This window comes from Haliotis rubra, unplaced genomic scaffold (assembly GCF_003918875.1).
Source record: "Haliotis rubra isolate DU_JTF1 unplaced genomic scaffold, ASM391887v1 Scf265, whole genome shotgun sequence".
NCBI classification, from domain to species: Eukaryota; Metazoa; Mollusca; class Gastropoda; order Lepetellida; family Haliotidae; genus Haliotis; species Haliotis rubra.
The window spans coordinates 287,323-312,405 of NW_025766725.1; the positions used below are offsets into that span (position 1 = coordinate 287,323).

Genomic DNA, 25,083 nt, shown 5'->3' on the forward strand with positions numbered 1-25,083 from the left:
TTCTTTTCAGTAAGTGTCCCCTGTTCACATATGAGTGCAACAGGGGGAATAGTGTTTTCCCCACTGTGACGTTCCAGTCCCATCAAACCTTTGCTCATGACATCAAGTACTGGGTTGTTTGGTCCAGACTCTGTTAGTTACAAACCATCACCATGTAGCTGAAATATGTGTGAGTGAAGTGTTAAACAACAAATAAATAAACCCTCTGTGGAGTAGCTGTTGTGATGTAGATACTTGTGTATAGTAAAGCCTTGGCAACTTTAGTTCAGGCTAACTGTGTAAGCAATCAGTCACTTATTATCTTTAAGACATCATATCAGATCATACTGAAGTGAAGAAGGCAGAGAAGATCAATGTCAAACAGTTTTAAGTAGTCTGTCACAATGTTATTTCTTCTCATAGTGAAAAGTTACTTAAAATATATTTAAAAGTTCAGTTTTTATGGCATCTCATCCTTCACTAATAGCAACAAGCAGGTAAATAATATTACATTTGATATCTTTTGTTTTATTTTATGATAGTTGTTTTTGGCTCCTGTAGATTGAACAAAAATCTAGGTATGTGTTTGGATAGTTTTCCAGCATACAACAAATTCGGTTTTATTTTCAGTAAAAACTTGCACAAATTATTTGTCTTTTTTTGCAATGCTATTATCTGAAAATATCCCAAGCCCCTCTGAATGGTGGTTCTTCAATCATGTCACAAACCGCGTGTATATTGCTTTAATAAGTTATGTACAATTCAACTGTTTCTGTAGACTATCAGGGGCGGTGGGGTAGCCTAGTGGTTAAAGCGTTTGCTCATCACGGCGAAGACCCGGGTTCTATTCCCCACATGGGTAAAATGTGTGAAGCCCATTTCTGGTGTCCCCTGCCGTGATATTGCTGTAATATTGCTAAAAGCGGCGTAAAACCATACTCACTCACTGTAGACTATCACCACCATGGTTGATCTGTGTGTTGATTATTTCTCATTCATCAAGATAAGCCTTTCATCAGACCATTCAGTTGTGATCCTGCTCGCCTGGCCCGAGTGTTAGAATCTGCTTGTTAGAATCTGGTGGAGATGCTGGGTAGAACTGGACTACAGCAATGTATGCTTGTAATAAAAGGCAACAAAGTCACTCGGGTGGAGAGACTTGGTAATGTGTTTCATTATATGTCATTGTCTTCTTTGATTGGCATTCTAGAAGTTGGGAAGATGAAGGATGAGGACTATTTTTATGGATATACAACTTCTTTATTCTGTATAGGCAACGTTTCATCACTTGCTTGACAACGACATTAGAATCTATGTCGAAACGTCGCCTATACAGAATAAGGAAGTTGTATATCTATAAAAATAGTCCTCATCCTTCATATGTCATTGTACCATGACTGGGTGGGACATTGTTCATAAATCACTGGTCTGTCTGCTCCTGAATAGAAATGCAGGTTGACGTCATGAAGCTGAAAAACTGCAAAATGTGACCAACTAACGAAACCAAATCTCACCAAGATTCACTGTCATTTCATTCTTGAAAACATATATTGTGAATTTCTATAGTTCAAATAGTATGAAATTTCATATATCATTGAATAAATTGATTTTGTAGAAAGCATTCTTTGTTTGGTTTATTAGTATCAGTTTGCATCAGGTATGAACAGGATAGGAAAGCAATTCTACTGCTTCTAGAATGTTGCACCTTGGGATCTTGTACAATCAAATCTTACAGTTTGTCAGATCTTCATGCAGACTGGTTTCAGACCTGAAGATATTCTGTGCTAGCCCTGATATATTATGGAAAGAATGTAGTCTTCATTTTTTTTCAATCACAGGTAGAATTCTATCAATATGTGTGATATAGGGTAGCCTTGTGGTTAAAGAGTTCGCTCATCTCGCCAAAGACCCAGGTTCGATTCCCCACATAGGTACAATATGTGAAGCCCATATTGCTGAAATATTGCTAAAAGTGTTGTAAAACTAAACTCACTCACTCATTCTTTGAGGGGGAGGCTATGAGTTTGCCAGTTTTCCAGGTATCTCAATTGAAGTTCTCAGTTCAAGAGAATATTCAATTTAAACTTTGTAGTTATCATATGAAACAAGAAACACAGAATTATTCAACCTATTTATTAATAACAGACAAAATACAAGCATGTTTAACATAAAAATATTAGTATGGAATGTGAGCACAACTGACCTAATCCAATTTGAAAAGAATTAAGTAGATTGTGTCAGGAATTGATGTGATGGATTTTCATGGAAAAATCACGGATTGAAATAGCTACCACTGGATTATTTGTGCATCTAAATGTACAATACCACAGGACGGGGGACAGATGGACGGACATGCTGGTCGCCAGATCCCGTTATTAAAATGTTGCATCGTTTGGAATATTATGGCCTACATCAACCAAGCTAACAAGCCTGACAACCTGATCCCATTAGAATCCATCTCATGCAGAACATTATGAAATGGTATGGTACATTTATATTTGAAAAACCTCAGAATGTCACATAGAGAAGCTTTGACTTTCGATATCAAATCTGGCAGCACAAGTTGATGAGGGTTCTATGAGAACAACTCTTTTATTACTGAGAATAACATCACAATTTTTTTTATCATCTTAGAATATTTTTCTCCATCTGATACTTAGTGTGCCACTGTGATTTTGTGTTTGATGAAAATTTATTGAAACTCCAGAAAATCAAACTTCACTTGAAATCGTCCATCATTCACAAATCACATCACAACAAAATGGAACATAGGTGTTGAGTCACACTAAATATTGAAATTTCACTGCAACTGGTGCAATAACAGCTGAGAAGTTGCCATATAGTGGCTATTATGCATCAGAGCGTGTGATCGATAAATGATCGATCATCGGAAATATCATCGATAGGAAAAAGTATTAATGATTATTGATATGAAAATTGTGTTATCGATAATATTAGAGATTCCTTGCTTGAGTATTATTTGCTCCATTTGAGAACGGTACACATGATGGAGACAGACTAGTGGAATCCCAGTAATCCAACTCAGACATATTATACTGACTCTGAGCTGCCAGTCCTTGTTTTAACCCCCTGCTGAAACCCAGGCAGGGGAACAAGAAGTACCATTTTTTAATGTCATTTGGTATGACACAGCCAGGGAATTGAACCACTGACCTTTCTCTCTCTGGGCACACGCTCTATCCACTACACCACACAGATGATTATCAATGAAGGGAACATGTACATATTATTAAACGGAAAAGCGAGAAAACCCTAAAAGAAGTACATACAGGAAAAATCAATGTTTGTGTTTAAAAAAGAATAGAATAATACTTTCATGCCTTGTCAGGAACTTGTGTTACATCAGCAGAGCTACTGACACATTAGAGAGATACAAAACATATTTACATAAATTCATTGATTTAAGTATCTTCACATTTGTTTAAGAGAGATATGGTATTTGAAATAAAGGATGTCCGGGCTCTCTTAGTTTTCACAATTGGAACTTTGTAGCGGCGGCCTGAAGGGAGGAGGGTGGACTCCGAATTTAAGTAGTGAGTTGGGTCAGATATAACTTTGACATCTTGATTCCCGATTTGCCGCTCATATATTGATGATAAACATTCAAATCTGACTCCAGCGATTATACTTGCAGTGTTAACAATTTTGTCTATGTTAGATTTGAGATGAACTGAGAGAGACCCGTACCAACAATGGAGGAAAATGTTAAAATACTCTGAATAAATGCTGCATAAAAAGATGACATCACAGATGGGTTAACATTAAAAGATCTCAGTTTACGCATGAGATGAAGACGTTGTTGACACTTGTTGTATAGAGCTTCAGTGTTAGAGTTCCAGTTCAGCTTAGTGTCAATGAAGGTTCCCAGATACTTATACTCCGACACTATCTCAACATATTCACCTTTGATTATCACTGGAAGCATTTCTGTGGACTTAATCCGAAAGTCAATTGTAGTTTTCTGCACACCAAGTTGTGAAATGATTGATGTCCTCTTTATACAGTTCTTCAGAATCATTAATCAAATGGATTAATACTGTTTGAAAGTAGGGAGAAAAACTGTTAAGTGCGGCTATATAATGTGTGAGATTCCAAGGTTAACATGTTCACTGACACGTGACTAAATGCAAGCTGAGTAATGTATGGTAGGTATGCCACACCCTACAGTGTACACCGATGTTAGTGCTGCTACTATTAACCTAGTGCAGCTATAGATTGTCACCATCTCATCAAAATATCTGACATAAATACAGTGGAAACCTGATAAGTAAAATTTCAAGGGACTCGCCAAAATTGTTTACTTATCAGGTATTTTACCTATCCAAACTTATAAAAATCTGCAAATGACAACCATATGCATGTATATGTACGCATATGTAACAATGAACAACTTATCAGGGCTGGCCTCCAGTTGTCAGTGTATTGTCAACTGCTTGATGCCAGCGAGCTGTAAGTAGGATGTTTGTTTGACTAGAGACTGACACGACTGCCCCTCATGTCGGATTATGTGGTGATCGCTAATTTAGTTATCCAGTCTCTTTTGTTAAGTAATTTACTTCCAGGGACCGTGAGAAGACGTTTAGTTAAGCGGTATTGTTTACTTATCCGAGTTTAGTTAACCAGACTCTAATAGTGATGATTAATGAAGAAATTTGCCGGGACCAAAGAAAAGTGTTTACTTATCAGGTCTGTTTAGTTAAGCGGTCTTTACTTAGGCGGTTTCCACTGTATTGGTAAGGCCAGATGAAGTTTATTTCTTGTTTTTATGGATCCGCCGGTCATATGTTTTCAAGAATAAGAAAAAAATAAAAATTAATTTTCCCCGCTCAAAAAATAAAATCCTAATGTTTTTATTGACCAAAATGTAAACTTACAAGAAAATGCTTTTTAGATTGTATTTTGCCCCATATACACTTCATAAATTGACGAGAGTAAAATACTTTTAGTATTTAGAAGGAATATTACTTTGACTGGTGATTTTATTTTTATTTTTTTTCCCTCCTGCCTTTAGGTTTTCTGAGGACAAAAATCTGTAAAAGTAGAAATAAACTTGGTCTGGTCTAATGAAGGCATCAAATCATTTACTTTGATATCTCTCATAAATAGACACTTTTAATGAACACATTTTGTGTTGGACCTTAACACAAAAACACACTCCAAATATACTGACAATATACCCGGTACTAAAGCTTGTTCAGTTTGACCTGATCAAGTGAATACTAATGTATTGCGTGACCGTGTCACAACTGGTTGAGTCTATTATTGTGAAGGGGTGCACCTTTGTAAGTTGATTGTCACCATGTCCGAACAGCCGAGACAAGGTCGCCGTTTGACATCTCAGTGTCGAGAAATCATCAGCGATGTCCTAACTTTCTTTAAAAAAGATGCTGCAGATGGTTTCATGTTTCTGAATCGGGCTTTTAGGCAGCGAACAGCAGTAGCGACATTAATAACATTTTCTGCTCCCCTACTTAATGAAGTTAACTCGACCTGCCATTTGTGCCATTTGACCTCCCGGGTCATGCATATGTAGAGTAGCTCAGGTCAAGCTTAACAAGCTATACTTTTCCTACCTCCCATTCCATTACCCTCAAGAACACAAAGCTATTACCTGTACCATGTTTTCAGGAATACAATCCACAACTGAGTGTTATAAGCAGTCCTTAATTCTTGGGTACATGTTTTGTGAAAAACAGTGAAACTTCAGCTAACCTCGATATGTTGTCTTAAGTTTAAAATATAGACAGACACTCAACAAAATTGCTCTCAGCATTGACAAACATACTGAGGACACCAGAGGCTAATGAAAGGAATTAAATATAATGTCATAAGAAAAAGCACACATGCAGAAATTCAGCTGCCTTGATCGGGTAATTGAAGTATAGAAATTTACACAGATAAATATGAATATTCCGGGCCCCACATGCCCTACAAATAGTGGTGTTCCGATGATCGAAAAGAATCGAAAATCGATCGAAAGAAGGATTAAAAATGATTATTGATTGTAAAAACAATATTTTTGATTAATCGGAATTTTGTTGTTTTTGTATAACACCCTTGAATTAAGTATACTTACCATTTAATTTGATGAATATTCATGAACAAACATGTGCTCAACAATGTAAAGCTATGCGCATTGTAAAATATTAACCACTTTTATTGTTTAATTACAATTCCAGTGTCTTACTTGCATGCGTGCATTTCATTGCATGACAGTATTAGTTATAAAAATACATTAATTAGAAAAAACTGGGGAAAAAAATATTAAAATTGGTGATTACATTAAAAATGTATATATTTCGATTATAATCGATAATCGTTCACCACAAGTCCTCTGATAATCGATAGTGGATTTGGTTTCCGATTCCCAACACTACCTACAAGTCTCTAGGACAAATTAGAATGTCAAGCATGTCATGTTTCAGCTTCACTGCTTGTGGAGAAATCAGGAACATGTTCAAAGCCCAGAGGTCAAAATATAAAACATCACAAAAAAATGGAATGTGTTGAACCTCAAATAAGGCCAGACCAATTTTATTCTTGTTGTATGGATCCTCCGGTTGTATTTTTTCAAGAATAAGAAAAAAAATAAAAATAATTTTCCCTGCTCAAAAAATAAAATCCTAACGTTTTTATTGACCAAAAATGTAAACTTACAAAAAAAATATTTTTTATTGTTTTTGCCCATAAATTGCCACTTTTAGTATTCAAAAGGAATATTACTTTGACTGGTGATTTTTTTTTTTTATTTTTTCCCTCCTGCCTTTAGGTTTTCTGGGGACTAAAAATCCATAAAACAAGAAATAAAATTGGTCTGGCCTAAAGACCGAATGTCATAACAAATATCAAACTAAATGGCTGACTAATGTCCATAAAAAGTTTCAGCTTTCATTTGGGCCAAAATGCAAAGGTGAAGCAAAGGTCAAAGTGTAAAATTTTGCTAAAAACGCTATAAGACACAAAACTCCTTTCCAATTTGAATAAAAATATCTCCGGAAGGAAGGTAAAGGCTGTAAAGGTTAAATGAACATCAAAACATAAAATATTGCAAAAAATGGAACACATCTGTTTGGACACACTATTAACAATAAACAAAACATGTACCAAATTTCATTACAATTTAAACAAAGATGCAGTGGCTATAAATGTTAAATATAGGTCAAAATGTAAATAATGCACAAAAAACAAACATATATTTTGAGCCACACTATTTGTTGGAATGTTACAAGTGAACTTCTATTACCCTATCTGGCAGTAGACAAACAGATCTCATGGTTTACTAATCCTTAAAATTTGTGTCAAAATTATGCTTGTTATATGAGCCAGACCACCAACCTACATCTTCTGATCATGATCTTTCATCAGAATTTAACATCCACACATTTGTACTGAATAATGCAAACATCATGTCCAGTGATATTTAGTTGTACATTTCACATTTTCATTGAGGAAGTTAGCTATCTCTTGTTTGTTCACCTGAAGAAATACAATGTATTCTTTTACCAACAGTAAAATAGTTTGATGAAAGTATAAACTTCACATATGATGACTCCTTTCCACAGAGCCTATTTTTCTGGATCTCAAATCTGGCGAATCTACAGTCATATACCCTATGTTTTTAGCTAAAATGGCTCAGTAACGACCAAAAAGAGTCATTTCAATATGGCTGCAGAGGAGGTCACACTGAAAATATATGGTATTGTGCAATTATTGTGCAATTCCTTGATGTCTATTTTCGATGTGAACCCGCTGCAACTGTTATCTGAGTAGCCTCTATCCAATACATAGTTTGGTAATTATTCTGTCTATAAAGCATGATGAAAGTCTGAATCTTCCAGGTCAGGGCTTGCAATCTTCAGCCGTCTGGTTTAGACTGAAATACAATGAAACATGAGGAATTACTGCTCATCAAACAGGAGTAATTACTTCCCTGTAGGATAAGTCTGGAAAACACACACAGCAAAATAGGGGTGTTACAGTATTAGTAGAAAGGCTGTATTTTGCTTTCAATTCGGTGTACCATAATGCAATGCACAAATTCTGCATTTTCAGTGTTTTCCTGTCATTTCTCTCCAGTCATAAAATGACAGTTTTGTTCATTTAAAATAACAAAGATTAGGGTTATTTGTTCCATGTTATCAAACAATGTAAGGTTTGGCTCGTTGTCAATTTTCTGCATTATGATCATATCATATAGAACCGAAACAGACCAAACTGAAGGCCTTGTACTGCAATATGTATTGTACCGTGGTAACAGTGAAACCATTTCACCCCTACAGCAAAACCTTGGTCATGGCTTCTACAGTCACCCAGGTTGTAACAGACTTTGTTGATGTGACCATCAATCAATGAGACAATGAAATACAGGTGCAGCATTATTAGCTATCAAGACTCCGCAACTAATTGCATCAGTTTACATACAAAATATGCATAAACATAATAAAGTATAAAATAGATACAAGTCATCAATCAAAACAGTTCTCATATTCCACTTCCACATCATATCAAATCAAATGAAATCGGAATTATATTAACTCAGTCATTTGACTGACATGACACCACTTGAAGATATGAATGCTCTTAATGTGATGGGCCAGTGGGGTAGCTTAGTAGATAAAGCATTCATTTGTCATGCTGAAGAGCCAGGTTCGATTCCCAACATGGGTGCAATATGTGAAGCCCATTTCTGGTGTCCCCCACCGTGATATTGCTGGAATATTGCTAAAAGCGGCATAAAACTAAACTCACTCACTCACTCTTGATGTGATGTGAACATTGAATGAAAGCCTCCTTAATTAATGCAGCTTCTCAATCCCAACTGACAATATGATGGAGGGAATCTGCAAGAGAGTCTAATGCAATTTGCAATTTTGTTTTAGAACACTGCTCAATAAGTCTACATTGATTTTACTGTTACTTGATGTTTTTCAAGCATGGGACATCTGGTCCAATTTCATGTCATAAACATAGTGACGCCTCTCAGTGGTGTAGTGGTTAGAGCGTCACAGGTTCGATCCCGACAGCGTCATACCAAAAGACGTTAAAATATGGTACTTGTTGGTCCCTGCCTGGCGTTCGGCATTAATGGGTACAACAAGGACTGGTCGGCTCGGAGTCAGTATAATGTGTCTGAGTGGGGTATTCATGCTTCACTGCAGCATGGTATCTCAGTGGGCTAGCACTATAAAACCAGCTTCAGTCTGGACTAGTACAAGCAGCCGCACATACACATACACACATTCATGCACGTTGTCATATGAGCGAAATATTCTCCAGCATGACGTTAAACCCAATTCCACCACCACCATAAACATAGTAGATGTTATTTTGGTATCTTCAACATGATATCTTGAAGTAGGCCATATTTAAACCTAGCAAAGTCTTGCTATGCAAGATTTCATGAGGCAAATTACCCATAAACCATTCTTCATCATGGCCTCTAACAGTTAGACATAAGTTTTTTACCTTTTTATTTGCTTTGATACAATATATGATTAACAGTTCTCCAGTCAAAGGGCCCCTACAGGACCATCACGGACCATCCAGAACCATACAGGGCCCAGATTGTGTGTTAAAGCAGAAAAATGAGTGCTTGTGAAATTTCCACATATCTATGTCTGTAAAACTAGGTTCTTCACTAGATGGCTCAATCATGTTACTCACTTACTGATATATTTTTGCATCTATCCATCATTTTCTCACACCATTAAAACAAAATGGCTGTCAGTGCAAATCCTAATCCATAAGAAACTCCTCAATTTGTAACCACACCGAAAGAAAAATAGATTAAATTGTCTGTGGTCTAGTCACCTTCTTGGAAGGAGTTGTCTGCCCTTCATCCTCTGCCTGTCTCTTGACCGGTGTTTTCTTCAGATCAGTGCTGCTACTGGCACCATCACTTTCAGTGTCATTTCCTGTCTGAGTGAGTTATGAATGAGTGAGTAAATCGCAAACCGCAAGAAATGGGAGAATGACAACATGGAAAGTATTGGTGACTATAACAAGTTGAGAATAATGGAGATTGTCAGTATGGGAATTACAGGAAGCTGATAACATGGGAAATATGGGAGGCTGATAACATGGGAAATACTGGAGGCTGATAACATGGGAAATACTGGAGGCAGGTAACATGGGAAATACTGGAGGCTGATAACATGGGAAATATGGGAGGCTGATAACATAGGAAATACTGGAGGCTGATAACATAGGAAATACTGGAGGCTGATAACATGGGAAATACTGGAGGCTGATAACATGGGAAATACTGGAGGCTGATAACATGGTAAGTACAAGAGGCTGATAACATGGGAAATACAGGAGGCTGATAACATAGGGTTAAATACTGGAGGCTGATAACATGGAAATACTGGAGGCTGATAACATGGGAAATAACTGGAGGCTGATAACATGGGAAATATGGGAGGCTGATAACATGGAAAAGGTTAATACTAGGAGGCTGATAACATGGGAAATATGGAGGCTGATAACATAGGAAATACTGGAGGCTGATGATAACATGGGGATGATAACATGGGAAATACTGGGCATGATAACATGGGAAATATGGGAGGCTGATAACATGGTAAGTACAAGAGGGATAACATGGTAAATACATGGGAAATATGGGAGGCTGATAACATGGTAAATACAGGAGGCTGATAACATGGGAAACTGGGAGGCTGATAACATGGGAAATACTGGAGGCTGATAACATGGGAAATACAGGAGGCTGATAACATGGGAAATACAGGAGGCTGATAACATGGGAAATACTGGAGGCTCATGACATAGTAAATACAGGAGGCTGATAACATGGTTAATATAGGGTCTGATAAAATGGGAAATACTGGAGGCTGATAACATGGCAAATGCTTGAGGCTGATAACATGGTTAATACAGGAGGCTGATAACATGGTAAGTACTAGAGGCTGATAACATGGTAAATACGGGAGGCTGATAACATGGTTAATATAGGGTCTGATAAAATGGGAAATACTGGAGGCTGATAACATGGCAAATGCTGGAGGCTGATAACATGGTTAATACAGGAGGCTGATAACATGGTAAGTACTAGAGGCTGATAACATGGTAAATACAGGAGGCTGATAACATGGGAAATATGGGAGGTTGATAACATGGTTAATACAGGAGGCTGATAACATGGGAAATACAGGAGGCTGATAACATGGAAAGAAATACAGGAGGCTGATAACATGGGAAGTACTGGAGGCTGATAACTTGGAAATACTGGAGGCTGATAACATGGTAAATACTGGAGGCTGATAACATGCTAAGTACAAGATGCTGATAATATGGGAAATACAAGAGGCTGATAACATGGTAAATACTGGAGGCTGATAACATGGGAAGTACTAGAGGCTGATATTACATGGGAAATATCGAAGGCTGATACTATGGTAAATACTAGAGGCTGATAACACGGTAAATACTGGAGGCTGATAACATGGGAAATACTGGAGGCTGATAACATGGGAAGTACTAGAGGCTGATAACCCGGGAAATACAGGAGACAGTGATGCTCACCTTCATCTTCATGCCTGGCAGGTCCTGTAATGTCTTAGACTGAACCCTGTCCACCACATCCTTCAAGTCTTCAGAGATCTGGAATGCTTCATAAGCATTGGGGTCAAGGCCATCCAATCTGTGATCAAAGATATAACCATTAACTGCTTAAGAACCATATCCAACATGACCTAACACTCTTACAACTATGTAAATGATTGAGGAGGCATAGTGACGTCATAACCTTAATCCTGATCCTAATCTTGTTTAAATTGTGGTAAATATACAGTATAAAAGGTTGAATTATCACACATCCCCAATATGACTAACACCCTTGATCCATTGAATGGTACGATGCCATAATTAGCCCTCCACTAAAATTACACTATTTATTTTTTATGAATCAAACAAGTGACAATATCAACTGTACTTGACTTCCATTGTTGTTTGACTTTTCAGATACCACTGTGACCATTTCATGACTTCCCTCCCTTGTCTTAATATTGATATTCAGTTTAAACCATTTACTGATTCCAGATCTACAATCAGGGGCTTGTACAGGTGGGGACATAGTCATTACTGTGGATCTACACCATGTGTGACTGTGTGAGTATTGTTTTACACCACTCTTGGTGTGCATGAGCATGTTTAGGCCAGACCAATTTTATTTCTTGTTTTACGGGTCCGCAGGTCAAGTTGTTTTTTCAAGACTAAGAAATAAAATAAATGAAAATTTTACCATCAATTGTATATTTATATACTTATCCTATCCCACGGTATGCACCTCTCTTCTTCTTCTACGACCATGTGTGGAAACGTGCTGTAGGCTAAGTTGAATCAAACGTTATCTGGCCTCTGACCCCCCGACCTCTGCCCCCACTCCGATAGCAGTACCTGTCAATCATCTCAATAAGCGTGCAGATCGCTCAGATGATCACATGACGGTCTGTGCCTGTCATTCTCTTTCTTGTCGCTACACCGAGTGGATGTGTGTTGTTCTCTCAGTTAGACATTATTTGTTTGTCAATATGGGAAATAAATGGAATCAAAGCAACTTTTCCGCTGCTTCCACACGCTTTGTGTGTTGATTGTATAGGCTGTTGTAGTTGGTCACATCGGAGTTCTGATTGTTCACACTTGAATGATGGTGATTTTTCAGAATATCGACGGGTTGCATCTAGACGTAGATCGGACAGAGATTGGCGTACAACTGCTGAAGGTCCTTCAACTTTTAAGCGTGCTATATCGTGAATGTAAATGTAAACTTTCAAGAATTATTTTTTATTAGAATGCTTTTTGCCCAATATACACTTCATAAATTGCCAATATTACTTTTTTTTGTTTATTTTTTTTCTTCCCTCCTTTTCCGAGGACAGAAATCCTTAAAACAAGAAATATAAATTTGTCTGGCCTTATTACCTAGAAACACAAACAGACCATGTAATGCCTAAGAGAATATGTGAGTGAGGTTTATGCCGCTCTTCACAAAATTCACACAATATCATAGACACCATAAATAGACTTCACACACTTTAACCCTGAAGGGAATCAAACTCAGGCCTCAGAGAGACTGGCAAATACTTGAACCGCTGGGCTGACCTTCCTCTCTCAATGATGCTTGAACCACTGACCAGTTGTTTGTTTTTTTTTATTGTTTGACTCGGCAATATTCTAGCTAAATGACAGTGGTCTGTAAATAATTGAGACTGGACCAGACAATCAAGTGATTGACATCATGATCATCAATCTACACAATTGGGATACGATGACATGCGTCAACCAAGTCAGCAAGAATGATCACTCAATCCCGTTAGTCGCCTCTTATGACAAACATGGGTTGCTGAAGACCAATTCTAACCTGGATAACGGGTAAACTTTGACTAGTAATTCAGCAAACTACTAAAAGAAAATCTGTGCAAATTTGTGAAAGGAGAGATGGTGATTGTGTTGTTGAAACTGAATCTGAAACTTTACTGGAGAATGGGTCCAGAGTATACATCATGAACTATTATACAGGGTGGAAATAACCCATTGCCCCACGTCCGAGTCCAGTGTTTTTTTCTGTCGGGCTAGCAAATTTGTATATCACACTGTACTGGTGTCCAGTTGACTTTCGGGAGTACACCAGCAATTATAAAGTTATTTCCACCCCTGTTATAGATTTATTTAACTCACCAATAAGAAAGCTTTTACCTACATATATTTTGCCTTTGAGTTGATGCCAATGTCGTGTTTGATCAGGCGAATCATCATCTTCAAATCATAGCTGGTGCATCTGAAACAAACAAGCCCATCATATGACCAACTACATAGTTAACGAATGTTGTTGCATGTCTGATGTAAATGTTGCATGTCTGATGTAAATGTTGCATGTCTGAAGTAAATGTTGCATGTCTGAAGTAAATGTTGCATGTCTGATGTAAATGTTGTCTGATGTAAATGTTGCATGTCTGATGTAAATGTTGTCTGATGTAAATGTTGCATGTCTGAAGTAAATGTTGCATGTCTGAAGTAAATGTTGCATGTCTGATGTAAATGTTGCATGTCTGATGTAAATGTTGCATGTCTGATGTAAATGTTGCTTGTCTGATGTAAATGTTGCATGCCTGATGTAAATGTTGTATCAGAATTTGTGAGATAAACAACCGTTCATGGTCTGTTTTTAAAAACACATGTGGATGACAAGCTGAGTTAACCTATTCTGCATTGGATGTGTATGGACTTACACTATAGCTAATATCACCTTTTAATAATTTTCTTCAGTATTCTGATTGGTTGAGTGGCAGTAGACAAGGCAGTCAAGAGGCCGTCCATCTGAAACAAAAGACGTATAGAATTATATTAAGCTGAATATTAAGAATACATTTCAAATTCTCTTGGTGTCTGTGTTGTAGCCGTTGTAGCCATAATGTGCAGCCACTCTTGACTAGCCACTGACAACTCTCATTGACTGAATATATATTTTTTTAACCTTCATCTATACATAATAGCATGGAGATATGGTATACTGGATATCGAAGGATGGTGATTGGCTGAAGGATCATCTGAATGGATAACATGATAATATGACTGATATCTTCCTACAGCCTCACAAACTGGGTTGTATGTTCCCTTGGGAGCTGAGAAATAAATGTGTGTGCACACTGATAAATCAGATCTGGTAAGAAAATAGTATTTGAGATTGTGGATTTGAGTGAGTGAGTGAGTGAGTTTAGTTTTACGCCGCACTCAGCAATTTTCCAGCTATATGGCGGCGGTCTGTCAATAAGCAAGTCTGGACCAGACAACCCAGTAATCAACAGCATGAGCATCGATCTACACAATTGGGATACGATGACATGTGTCAACCAAGTCAGCGAGCCTGACCATCCGATCCCTTTAGTCGCCTCTTACGACAAGCATGGGTTCCTGAAGATCAATTCTAACCTGGATCTTCACAGGTCTATATTGATCAGTCATTACATGATAGATACAGATATTTCCACTCACCTCTCGTAAGGACACGATACTCTCCCCCAAGGGCGTCACAGTTTTGCTTTTCTCAAAACACACCCTGATTATTTCTCCCTCAGTCATAGTGTACTGTATAAACACGCCAGCAATTGATCATAGTCAGAAGTTACACAGTGATTATTACCCACACCTCAGTCTGTACAAACACCCAATGATCATAGTGAGTTACCTGTATAGTACACATGGTTTCATTCAAACATATGAGGTATTACAAAGAATAGTGAATTATTTTCAACTCTTGTAAACATCTGTATTTATCCAGCAGGATATTCATTTGATATAATTGTTATCTTACCCTAGCTAGCCCTTTCTGTCCACCTGAACAGAACATTTATACACATACCTGCTCTAAATCCTCCTCCATTGCTTTTTGACTTGTACCAAATATCTGAAGACAAACATATTTCTAAACATGACATTTTTTCAGCTTCGCTAACAATACAATGGTTTTCTTTAATTCTTTATTTGCCTGAGCTCAACATCATGAAATAACATATTTTTTAAATTCATATATGAAAAAATTCAAACATCTTTTAGAAGAAAGATGTGATGGTTGCAGGACCTCTGAAGATCCAGGTTCAACCTGAGTGAGTGAGTGAGTTAATTTTTAGCATCACATCAGCAATATTTCAGCCATATCGTCACGAGAACAAGTTAATTATATCAATATTGCAATCAATAAATTTAGAACATAAAAACCTCTCATCAAAGGAGGTTCAACCTGAAATGAGTCAGGTAAACTCAACTACAATGAGTGAGTGAGTAAGTTGGGTTTACAGCTGCTTTTAACAGTTATATCACATAATTTCAGCATAATGACGGAGGAAATCCCACATGGTTTGGTCACACTTAGGTGTTATCCACAAGCATGGGTATGGTGAAGATGAATTTAAAAACATAATAGGGGGAAGTGGGTTTCAATCAAGGGTCCGTGGTAAGTCCAAGGTATGCAACTTAACTCAACACTGCAAAATTGCAAGGTGCGATTGAGGGGTTTTCTTTCATTAGGCCAGACCAATATTATTTCTTGTTTTACAGATTTTTGTCCTCAGAAAACTTAAAGGCAGGAGGGAAAAAAAATACAGTAGTCACAGTAATATTCCTTCTAAATATTAAAAGTATTTTACTTTTGGAAATTTATAAAGTGTATATGGGGCAAAACACAATCAATAAACATTTTCTTGTAAAGTTTACAATGTTGGCCAATAAAAACATTAGGATTTTATTTTTTGAGAGGGGAAAATGAATTTTTATTTTTGTTTTTACTCTTGAAAAATACGACTGGCAGATCCGTAAAACAAGAAATACAATTGGTCTGGCCTTACCTGAACCGAGTGCAACCTGGCTTATAGGTTTGACTGCACCATCAAATTTTGGTTGCACTATAAAAAAATGTCACTGGTTCTAAAATATAACATCAATATTTGTTTAGCAATTTTCATAACAAGTACATGTACTCAGTATCACATACACTCAACAGAACCAGAACCCTGGATGATATATGATTCTTTTTCAATTTTGCATTACCTTTATTTATAAATCTCAATTATATGATTACTGCTATATAGCCGATTAAGTAGTACACAAATGTTTATGTTGTAACATGTCACATGGAGAGAAACATATTACCTCCAGTCACTTACTACCCAATTAAAACACTAGGGGTGAAATGGTATACCGCTGTATTAGTAGAACTGTGGTGTTTTTAAATCAGTTTGGTATACCATAATGCAATCAAAAAATCGGTATTTTCGGTTTTTGTATCATCATTTTATTAACCTTTTTAAAACTTATCTGAAATGTCTAGAAGTCAAATCATTTTGTCAAAATCTACGTTTGGCTCTTGTCAATTTTCTGCATTATGATAATATCTCATATACCGAACCGGACCGAACCGAACCAAAGACCTTGTACCGGAATATGTACCGTACCGTGGTAAGAGTGTAACATTTCACCCCTATAAAACACACAATGACAGCTATAAGATGTTGCAGGATTTATTGTCCCAGTGCAACCTGTTACTGAAGGTAACCTGCACCCACCATTGTTAACATGCACCAGTGCGGATTGTAAATATCAAAATTGCAGCCTGAACTGTGACACCTTAGACTGGACTACCCATGCCCCGTTGGCATGTTGCTCATCTAGAAGGATGTACCTACCTCGCTGAAGAACTTGACAAGGTCTGCATTATTGAGATTGTACTTGGTCTTCACAACACCAGTCAGCAAGAACTTCATCAACATGTAGACATCACCCTTGAAGCCAGCTGCAAGTGACAGGAGTGAGTGAGGAGTACGAAATTTATATCAGGACACCGACACATTTGTGACAGGTTTGATTATTTGATAATATTCCAGCTACATTGCGGCATCCAATCCTGTTAGTGGCCTCTTACGACAAGCATGGGTTATTGAAGACCAATTCTAACCCGGATCTTCACAGGTAAAATCCCTTTAGAGTGATGACAACAATATCGTATAAGCTGAGTTTAATGCATGATAGATGCATATAGGTGTAGGTGTGGTGTGGTGTGGTGAGTGAGTGAGTGAGTTATACACTGCTTTAAGCAACTTATCATGGGACCCTCTATTATCGCGGTAGTTAATGTTGTCGCCATCGGGATTATAAACGGCTACTGACATTTAGCATTTTATATATATTTTCAGTTGACTGATGTTTAATCTTCATTTCTGTCACAAATAATGTGACACATGGTCACAACTCATATAATACCATTGCTGCAATTCCGATTGTCTCGTTTGACCCGGAAATTGAAGCTACTCTCTATTATCGCGGTTCTTACTATGGCACGCGGTACAGGCAGATGACACTGTGAAACTTTACTAAGACAAAACGAATCTAAATAGTTTGATCATTAAAAAATATTTAGGAATTTCATTCACATTAGTAATATCATCATGTTTTTAACCCAAACATCTGAAACTTCTATTCATTTTGATACAAGGTAACAATATCGTTACACAATATTGTTTTTCCACCTTAAAACATACCATACAAGTTGCTGCCGTGTGTAGAGTGAAGTTGCATAATACGTCACTTCCTGTTATATTTTTAGCACAGAAAATACGCAAATGACCTTATAGTTGTCGCAGGATTACTCTTGACTAAGTAAGTTTTGATTCATGCTACATGTAATGACAGTAGGGGTCCTACTAGTTTCAAAATGTTCTAGAACTTACTGAAAACATGAATGCTTTAATATTTCTACGATTAGACATGACATTCCAATGAAATAAATGACTTTTTCAAGAGTGATGAATATATTTTACGTAATTTGCATATGTAAACAGCCGATGCGGGCGTGGTGTTTCTGCTTTCCCAATGTTTTCGCATGCCGCTATAATAGAGAGCCCGTAATAATAGAGAGTCCCAGTATACTACCACTGGTCCCCTTCTTGAGGTAGTCAGACACAAGAGCAATCTTGCCAGTGGGTGAGTGAGTGAGTTATACACCGCTTTAGGCAACTTACTACCACTGGTCCCCTTCTTGAGGTAGTCAGACACAAGAGCAGTCTTGCCAGTGGGTGAGTTAGCAAGTTATACACTTTAGGCAACTTACTACCACTGGTCCCCTTCTTGAGGTAGTGACACACGAGCAGTCTTGCCAGTGGGTGAGTGAGTGAGTTATACACCGCTTTAGGCAACTTACTACCACTGGTCCCCTTCTTGAGGTAGTCAGACACAAGAGCAATCTTGCCAGTGGGTGAGTGAGTGAGTTATACACTGCTTTAGGCAACTTACTACCACTGGTCCCCTTCTTGAGGTAGTCAGACACAAGAGCAGTCTTGCCAGTGGGTGAGTGAGTGAGTGAGTTATAAACCGCTTTAAGCAACTTACTGCCACTGGTCCCCTTCTTGAGGTAATCGGACACAAGAGCAGTCTTGCCAGTATTGCTGTCTTCCTCAGATATCTTGGTACAAAGACAGCGGAACTGATGGAGAGAGTTGTCCTCCCTCTTTATATTAGCATCTGCAAATTTGAGTGGAGCATGTTAACATCAGGGTGAACCTTGGCTATACAGACACTTGTGTTCTCCAACATTTTGTCTGGATAAAGATATTTCTGGATATCTAAATTACCAAATTTATCCAAATTGTACAGAAGCAAAAATAGCCTCTGTTGATGGCACATTATACACAAATAATTCCACTAAGTTGTTGTATACCACTCAAAAGAATCCAAGGAAGACCAAATATTGTTTGTATTCAAGAGACTTTTATTCTAAGGCAGGGACGGGTACCCCGGATACCCGGGACGGGTGGGTAATGAGTTTGACCCGGGTACCCGTCTCAATACCAGGACCTATTATGATTATGTGACTAATAGATTAAACAATGTAATATGTTATCCTTTCATGATTAAAAGGTTGTATTGTCCTTGAAGATTTAGACATAATTTACAGTCACCTGTTCTGAATATAACACATGGTTAAAATATTGAAAAACTCAGAATTTTAGCCCCCGAGCTGAAGAATATATTGCAATTTATTACAAATTTGATGTCAGGAATTAACATAATGGGTATCCAGGTAGGGTAGCGTATTAGGGGGTGAGGTACCTGGGTAGAAAATTTGGACCCGTCCCAGCCCTGTTTTATTCATCATGGTACATTGTCATGAGGCCTGGGTATCTGTCATGTTTATATGGACCTTACTGCTATCATTCCTTCTTTGGTCTAACATGCTTTTTTGGCATGTCCAAAAATTGTATGAAGGTGATAAAACACATACCAATTGTTAATTAACGTCTGCAAAATATATTCCAATGGTCCTTGGATTCCTTTGAGAATGATAGGTGGGCATGGTTCTTGTGGGTTGTGATATCATGATACTATTATAGATCACAATATTGTGATATACTATGGATCACAACATTTTGATATACTATGGAACGCAACATTTTGATATACTATGGAACGCAACATTTTGATATACTATGGAACTCTACATTCTGATTCTATGGATCGCAACATTTTGATGCTATTATGGATCACAACATTGTGATATACTATGGATCACAACATTGTGATATACTATGGATCACAATATTGTGATAGCTAATGGATCACAATATCATGATACTACTATGGATCACATAGTATGGTATTTTCATCGAAATATATGTGAATTACAACTAATATTCACCTATCACTGAATTTATCCTTCCAACATAGGAATTTATGATAATGGATTCAAAAGAAGCTATTAACAGAAATATACTGAGAGAAAAAAATAAGGGACCACATGAAAGCACAAGTGTTCCCTTATTTTTTTCCAGGTTTCTTCACAAGCTATGTGATACAAAGCTTGTGAAGACACCTGGAAAAAAATAAAGGAACATTTGTCCTTTCAAGTGATCCCTTATTTGTTTCCTTCAGTATATCTACAGATTTCACAATCTCAGGTTAACAATAATGTTTTAAAATTTCAACCACATACTGCCAAAGACATAGGTTCGATTCCCAAACTGAGCACAATGTGAGGAGCCCATTTCTGGAGTCCCCTGCCATGATATTGCTGGACTATTATTAAAAGCGGCGTATAACCATAATCAATGTTCACTTTCAAATGAAATGTACAGATATAAATTCTTCGTATCAAAACTCTAACTTAAAAAAAACAGGTGGCATATCTCACGTTCAGTGTGATATACAAGAGGACTCACCGCTGATGAGTCTGAGAACAGTCTCCTTCTCGTCTTGTTTTAACTGATCAAACCCACCCATGTCATCAGGAGACTTGATCTTCCTTTCCTTGGCTTTTTCCCTGTCAAACTCCTTAAACATGCAGGGAACGTGGTAATATAGAGTCATATCACCCCACCCTTCATCTTCCACATCACATGGGTTGGGAACATTTTTACCAATTCTTAATGTTTTTTTTGCAATAAACTGGTTGCAGTTTCTACAGATTGACCTACCGGATGCTGCAGGGTGAATAAAGAAGATAAGTTCAGTCATTATGAATGAAGTCAGGACATAAATACTGAAACTATAGTGAGGTGAAATGAGATGAAGACTTTTGAGGAGTGTTGCTAAGCAATGGTTTTATTGCTAAGGAATGTAAAATTGCCCAAAGATGTTTGTACAGAGACCAGGTGGGTTTGTTCTATAGGTTGCTGTGAAAGACTCAGACGAGGAAATAGATCATGGATGAGCTTCCCGTCATTCACTCATTCTTCATCTGGAAAATAGGAAAAAAAGAGAAATTGGTAATTGCTGGAAACATTCATGGAACTGAGCCCTATGTAATCCTTTGGGAGTATGAGTGGCAGCTATTCACTGTGTTGATTGATGATTATGGGTTGAAATCCCTGAACACTTCAGTTAGATTTCCTTGTTTCTATATTCTTCCATTAAAGCCATAAAGTATTGAGTAAGATTACTGCATATGCCATGCTACAGGTTTCCGAAAAAATGTTATGATATGATGAGCGAGTGAGTTAGTGAATTTAGCTTTACATCGCCTTTAGCAATATTCCAGCAATATCACGGCGGGGAACACCAGAAATGGTCTTCACACATTTTACCATGTGTTATGATATGATGAAAATGGGAAAAGAAATTGGGTGACTAGAGAGTTGTACGAAACTGGTTATGGTTATGTGTGGTGTGATCAAAATGTTCAGTCCCATGCAAATTTTTTCATATAATTTACACAAAGAATGAAAGATATGTATTTCCAATCTTGGTCAGAATCATTACTTCTATCCACAAAATGTTTATATTATAATTAGTGGAAATTGGATATACGTTTTGAAGACTATTTAGCAAAAATCGACATAAAGAAGTTTTGTATAGCTCTCTCTCGTTTTCGTTGCTTATGGGTTCAAATCCCTGAACACTTCAGTTATGTTTCCTATGTTCAAGTGTCAATGTCTAAGACCTTTAGGGGCAGAGGGGTAGCCAAGTGGTTAAAGCGTTTGTTCGTCATGCCAAAGATCTGGGCTCGATTCCCCACATGGGCACAATCTGTGAAACCCATTTCTGGTGTCCCTTGCTGTGATATTGCTGGAATATTGCTAAAAGAGGCGTAAATCAATACTCACTCACTCTAAGATCTTTAACTAGTCTGGGTTTTCTTCAGATATTTACTAGAAATTAATTTTAATTTGAGCCCCCATAAATACATGACCTAAGAAAGCAGTGGTTTCTGAATGAGTGTAAATATGTTATAAAAAAAATGATTTAGACTGCACAAACAAGAGTCAGTCTTATCTAGAACAGAAGTTCATAATTTCCAGAAGTATTCCTTCTAAACAATGTCTGTAAACATCAGGAAGACTGATACAGCAAAACATAAAGTCTAGTGTCGTAAACAGTGTCATTAAAACACTAAACTTGAAACACAGATGATATTTTTAATGAGCATTTTTACATTCACTGCTTGTCAGTGCATTAACACCTGACTGAAGTTGAACTGCAGTTATTTCACTGATAGCTGATCAACTTGCCTGAGTGCTCACTGAGGAAGGCAAACTAGTGAGTGAGTTTAGTTTTACGCCGCACTCAGCAATATTCCAGCAATATGGCGGCGGTCTGTAAATAATCGAGTCTGGACCAGACAATCCAGTGATCAACAGCATGGGCATTGATCTGCGCAATTGGGAACCGATGACATGTGTCAACCAAGTCAGCTAGCCTGACCATCCAATCCCGTTAGTCACCTCTTCACGACAAGCATAGTCGCCTTTTGTGGCAAGCATGGGTTGCTGAAGACCTATTCTACCCCGGATCTTCATGGGTTGCTGAAGACCTATTCTACCCCGGATCTTCACGAGTCGGAAGGCAAACTAATGAAACATGCTGATTAATAAAACAATAATGAGTGAGTTTAGTTTTATGCTGCTTTTAGCAACATACCAGCACTATCACGGCAGGGGACACCAGAAATGAGCTTCACACATTGTGCCCATGTGGGGAATCGAACCCAGGTCTTTGGTGTGACGAGCGATGCTTTCACCATTAGGCTACCCCACCGCCCAAAACAATAATGGATGGTAGTGGCTGTTTCATTGACACATGAGTGAAGTTAACTTTGGTGATACTCACTTAATTGTAGAATATAATCTTGACATTTAAAATTCATCTTAATGTCATTAAGGCAAAAGTTCATGTTCACAGTCTAGGTTTTTTCAAACTGAAGAAGATTGTAATTTAATCTTTGAGTAAAGCAATGGTAATTATCTTCTGTATAAAAATAATGATGTACATTTATGCCGTCATATTCTGTACTACTCCAACTCATAGGTGATATTGGGTTTTTTCAATGATTGCTTGGGTGGTAATACAAATACCAGCTGACATCCTGTATGAGAGTTCTAAGGAGTGAGTATGGTTTTACGCCGCTTTTAGCAATATTCCAGCAACTTCACGGCGGGGGACACCAGAAATGGGCTTCACACATTGTACTCGTGTGGGGAGCTCTGCTGGACAATTTGTAATGAGTAATGATTACTTTGATACACAACCCATGACAGTCTGGCCAGGTAGAAATTTGTCATCAGCAATCAAGGTATGTTGTAAAGTGCTTGTGAAAACTGGGATCAGATGGTCTGATTCAGGGAATCAGCTGATGCCTATCACCTTATCACATAGATCGATGCTCATGATGTCAGTCACTGGATTGTCTGTCCAAACTCAATTATTCACAGACCATGGTCATATAGCTGGAATATTCCTATTACAGAATTAATATAAGAAATATACAGGACTTTAACATGCATGGCTGTAATTACCATTAGGTCCACATTGTTGGAAATAATATCCCTGACGCCTTAAAATAGTCCCTGTCTTACTACCTGAACTTTACAAGTTACATATATATTTTCTATGCCTTATTTATTTGTATGCTATTAACACTGCATATTCTGATTATCGTACCAATTGAGAAAGTCGTGTCATATTTAGCGACTCCACTATTTCACTATTGAACACTTGATGAAACCACGGACGTTCACGGGCATTCCCCAGCGCTCTCGGGCGTTCTCAGATGTTAAAATATGATATATGGACCCCATGAGGATTTTTGGAGGAATTATGGTTGCTTTGTATCGAGGATAGTTTAACAAAACCCAACAGATATATTACTAGTTCAAATGAATAAACTCGTATTCCAGTCGAGCACACATTGGCAAAGTCGTCTAGTTATATGCTGGACTAATATATTACATGATATTTTGATACCTATCAATCAGAAATGATTTACCTGTCCATTTATGCACCTGTCACGTGTTTGTTCTACGTATTATGTCGCAAATCACATTGAACTCAACATTTTCACAATGTTGTAAGCCTCAGCCTTAATTTGTTTACATACACTGCGCATGCGCCAATAACCTGTTCAGGTAAATCCCTTGGATACATGAGCGTTTGATACATGTGTGCCGTCCATGGTGCAAGTTTGGGATTTATCAGGTGATATACTAGCTGGAGTCCTTATTTGGAGGGTAGCATCAATAAATTATACACAGAGAAGCACTTGATAAACGTGGCTGATCTGAGAAAAGGGAGGGTGGACGCTCCGACAATGGTCATATAATTACACAGGTAGATGTACACTCCACCCCACCCACCGCTCTATGTACTACATTGCATACCTGACAGTGCACGAGATGTTGTTACAGGTGACAGGTTCAATGATGCAGTGACAGTCACTGTATCACAATACAGGCATCACCATTGCAGGCTATCGCTGAGAATATATTGCATATCGGCCTTCTACTGCCCATAGATCCAGTCAATCGTTCGGCTGCCAAATGATATGATCACATGGACCAATCAAAACGCAAGTATTTACTTCCGCGTTTGAACACGACCACACCTTCCTTCATATATATACATGTATATACCTATGCTAAACCGACAGCACCCTTCGTTGGCTGTTTTAAACGGCCATGTATAAGGACCGTGAAATCGATAGAAAATGAATATTTAGAGATCACTGAAACCGTCCGTGTTTTGAAACTTTACAAGAAACCTCATTTATTAATTTGAATTAGAATTAAGGTGTTTCGCTGCAAGGTC

General features: G+C 37.7%; 1 protein-coding gene across 2 annotated transcripts; it reads right to left on the bottom strand.

Annotated features, from left to right (window-relative positions):
* Positions 1 to 6,290: 6,290 nt before the first annotated feature.
* Positions 6,291 to 24,828, bottom strand: LOC124280330 (DNA ligase 3-like). Of its 2 annotated transcripts, none has more exons than XM_046716231.1 (12): positions 24,657 to 24,828; positions 20,724 to 21,241; positions 18,898 to 19,029; positions 17,199 to 17,305; positions 15,380 to 15,424; positions 15,161 to 15,172; positions 15,013 to 15,087; positions 14,267 to 14,337; positions 13,721 to 13,798; positions 11,545 to 11,662; positions 9,811 to 9,918; positions 6,291 to 7,873 (listed from the first exon to the last, which is right to left on the bottom strand). In XM_046716231.1, exons 2-12 carry the CDS (start codon positions 21,016 to 21,018, stop codon positions 7,856 to 7,858), a joined length of 1,059 nt encoding a protein of 352 aa, XP_046572187.1. In that variant the 5' UTR covers positions 21,019 to 21,241; positions 24,657 to 24,828; the 3' UTR covers positions 6,291 to 7,855. The 2 variants fall into 2 exon arrangements, with proteins under 2 accessions (XP_046572187.1, XP_046572188.1); XM_046716232.1 differs by lacking the exon at positions 24,657 to 24,828 and adding an exon at positions 24,266 to 24,361.
* Positions 24,829 to 25,083: the final 255 nt, after the last annotated feature.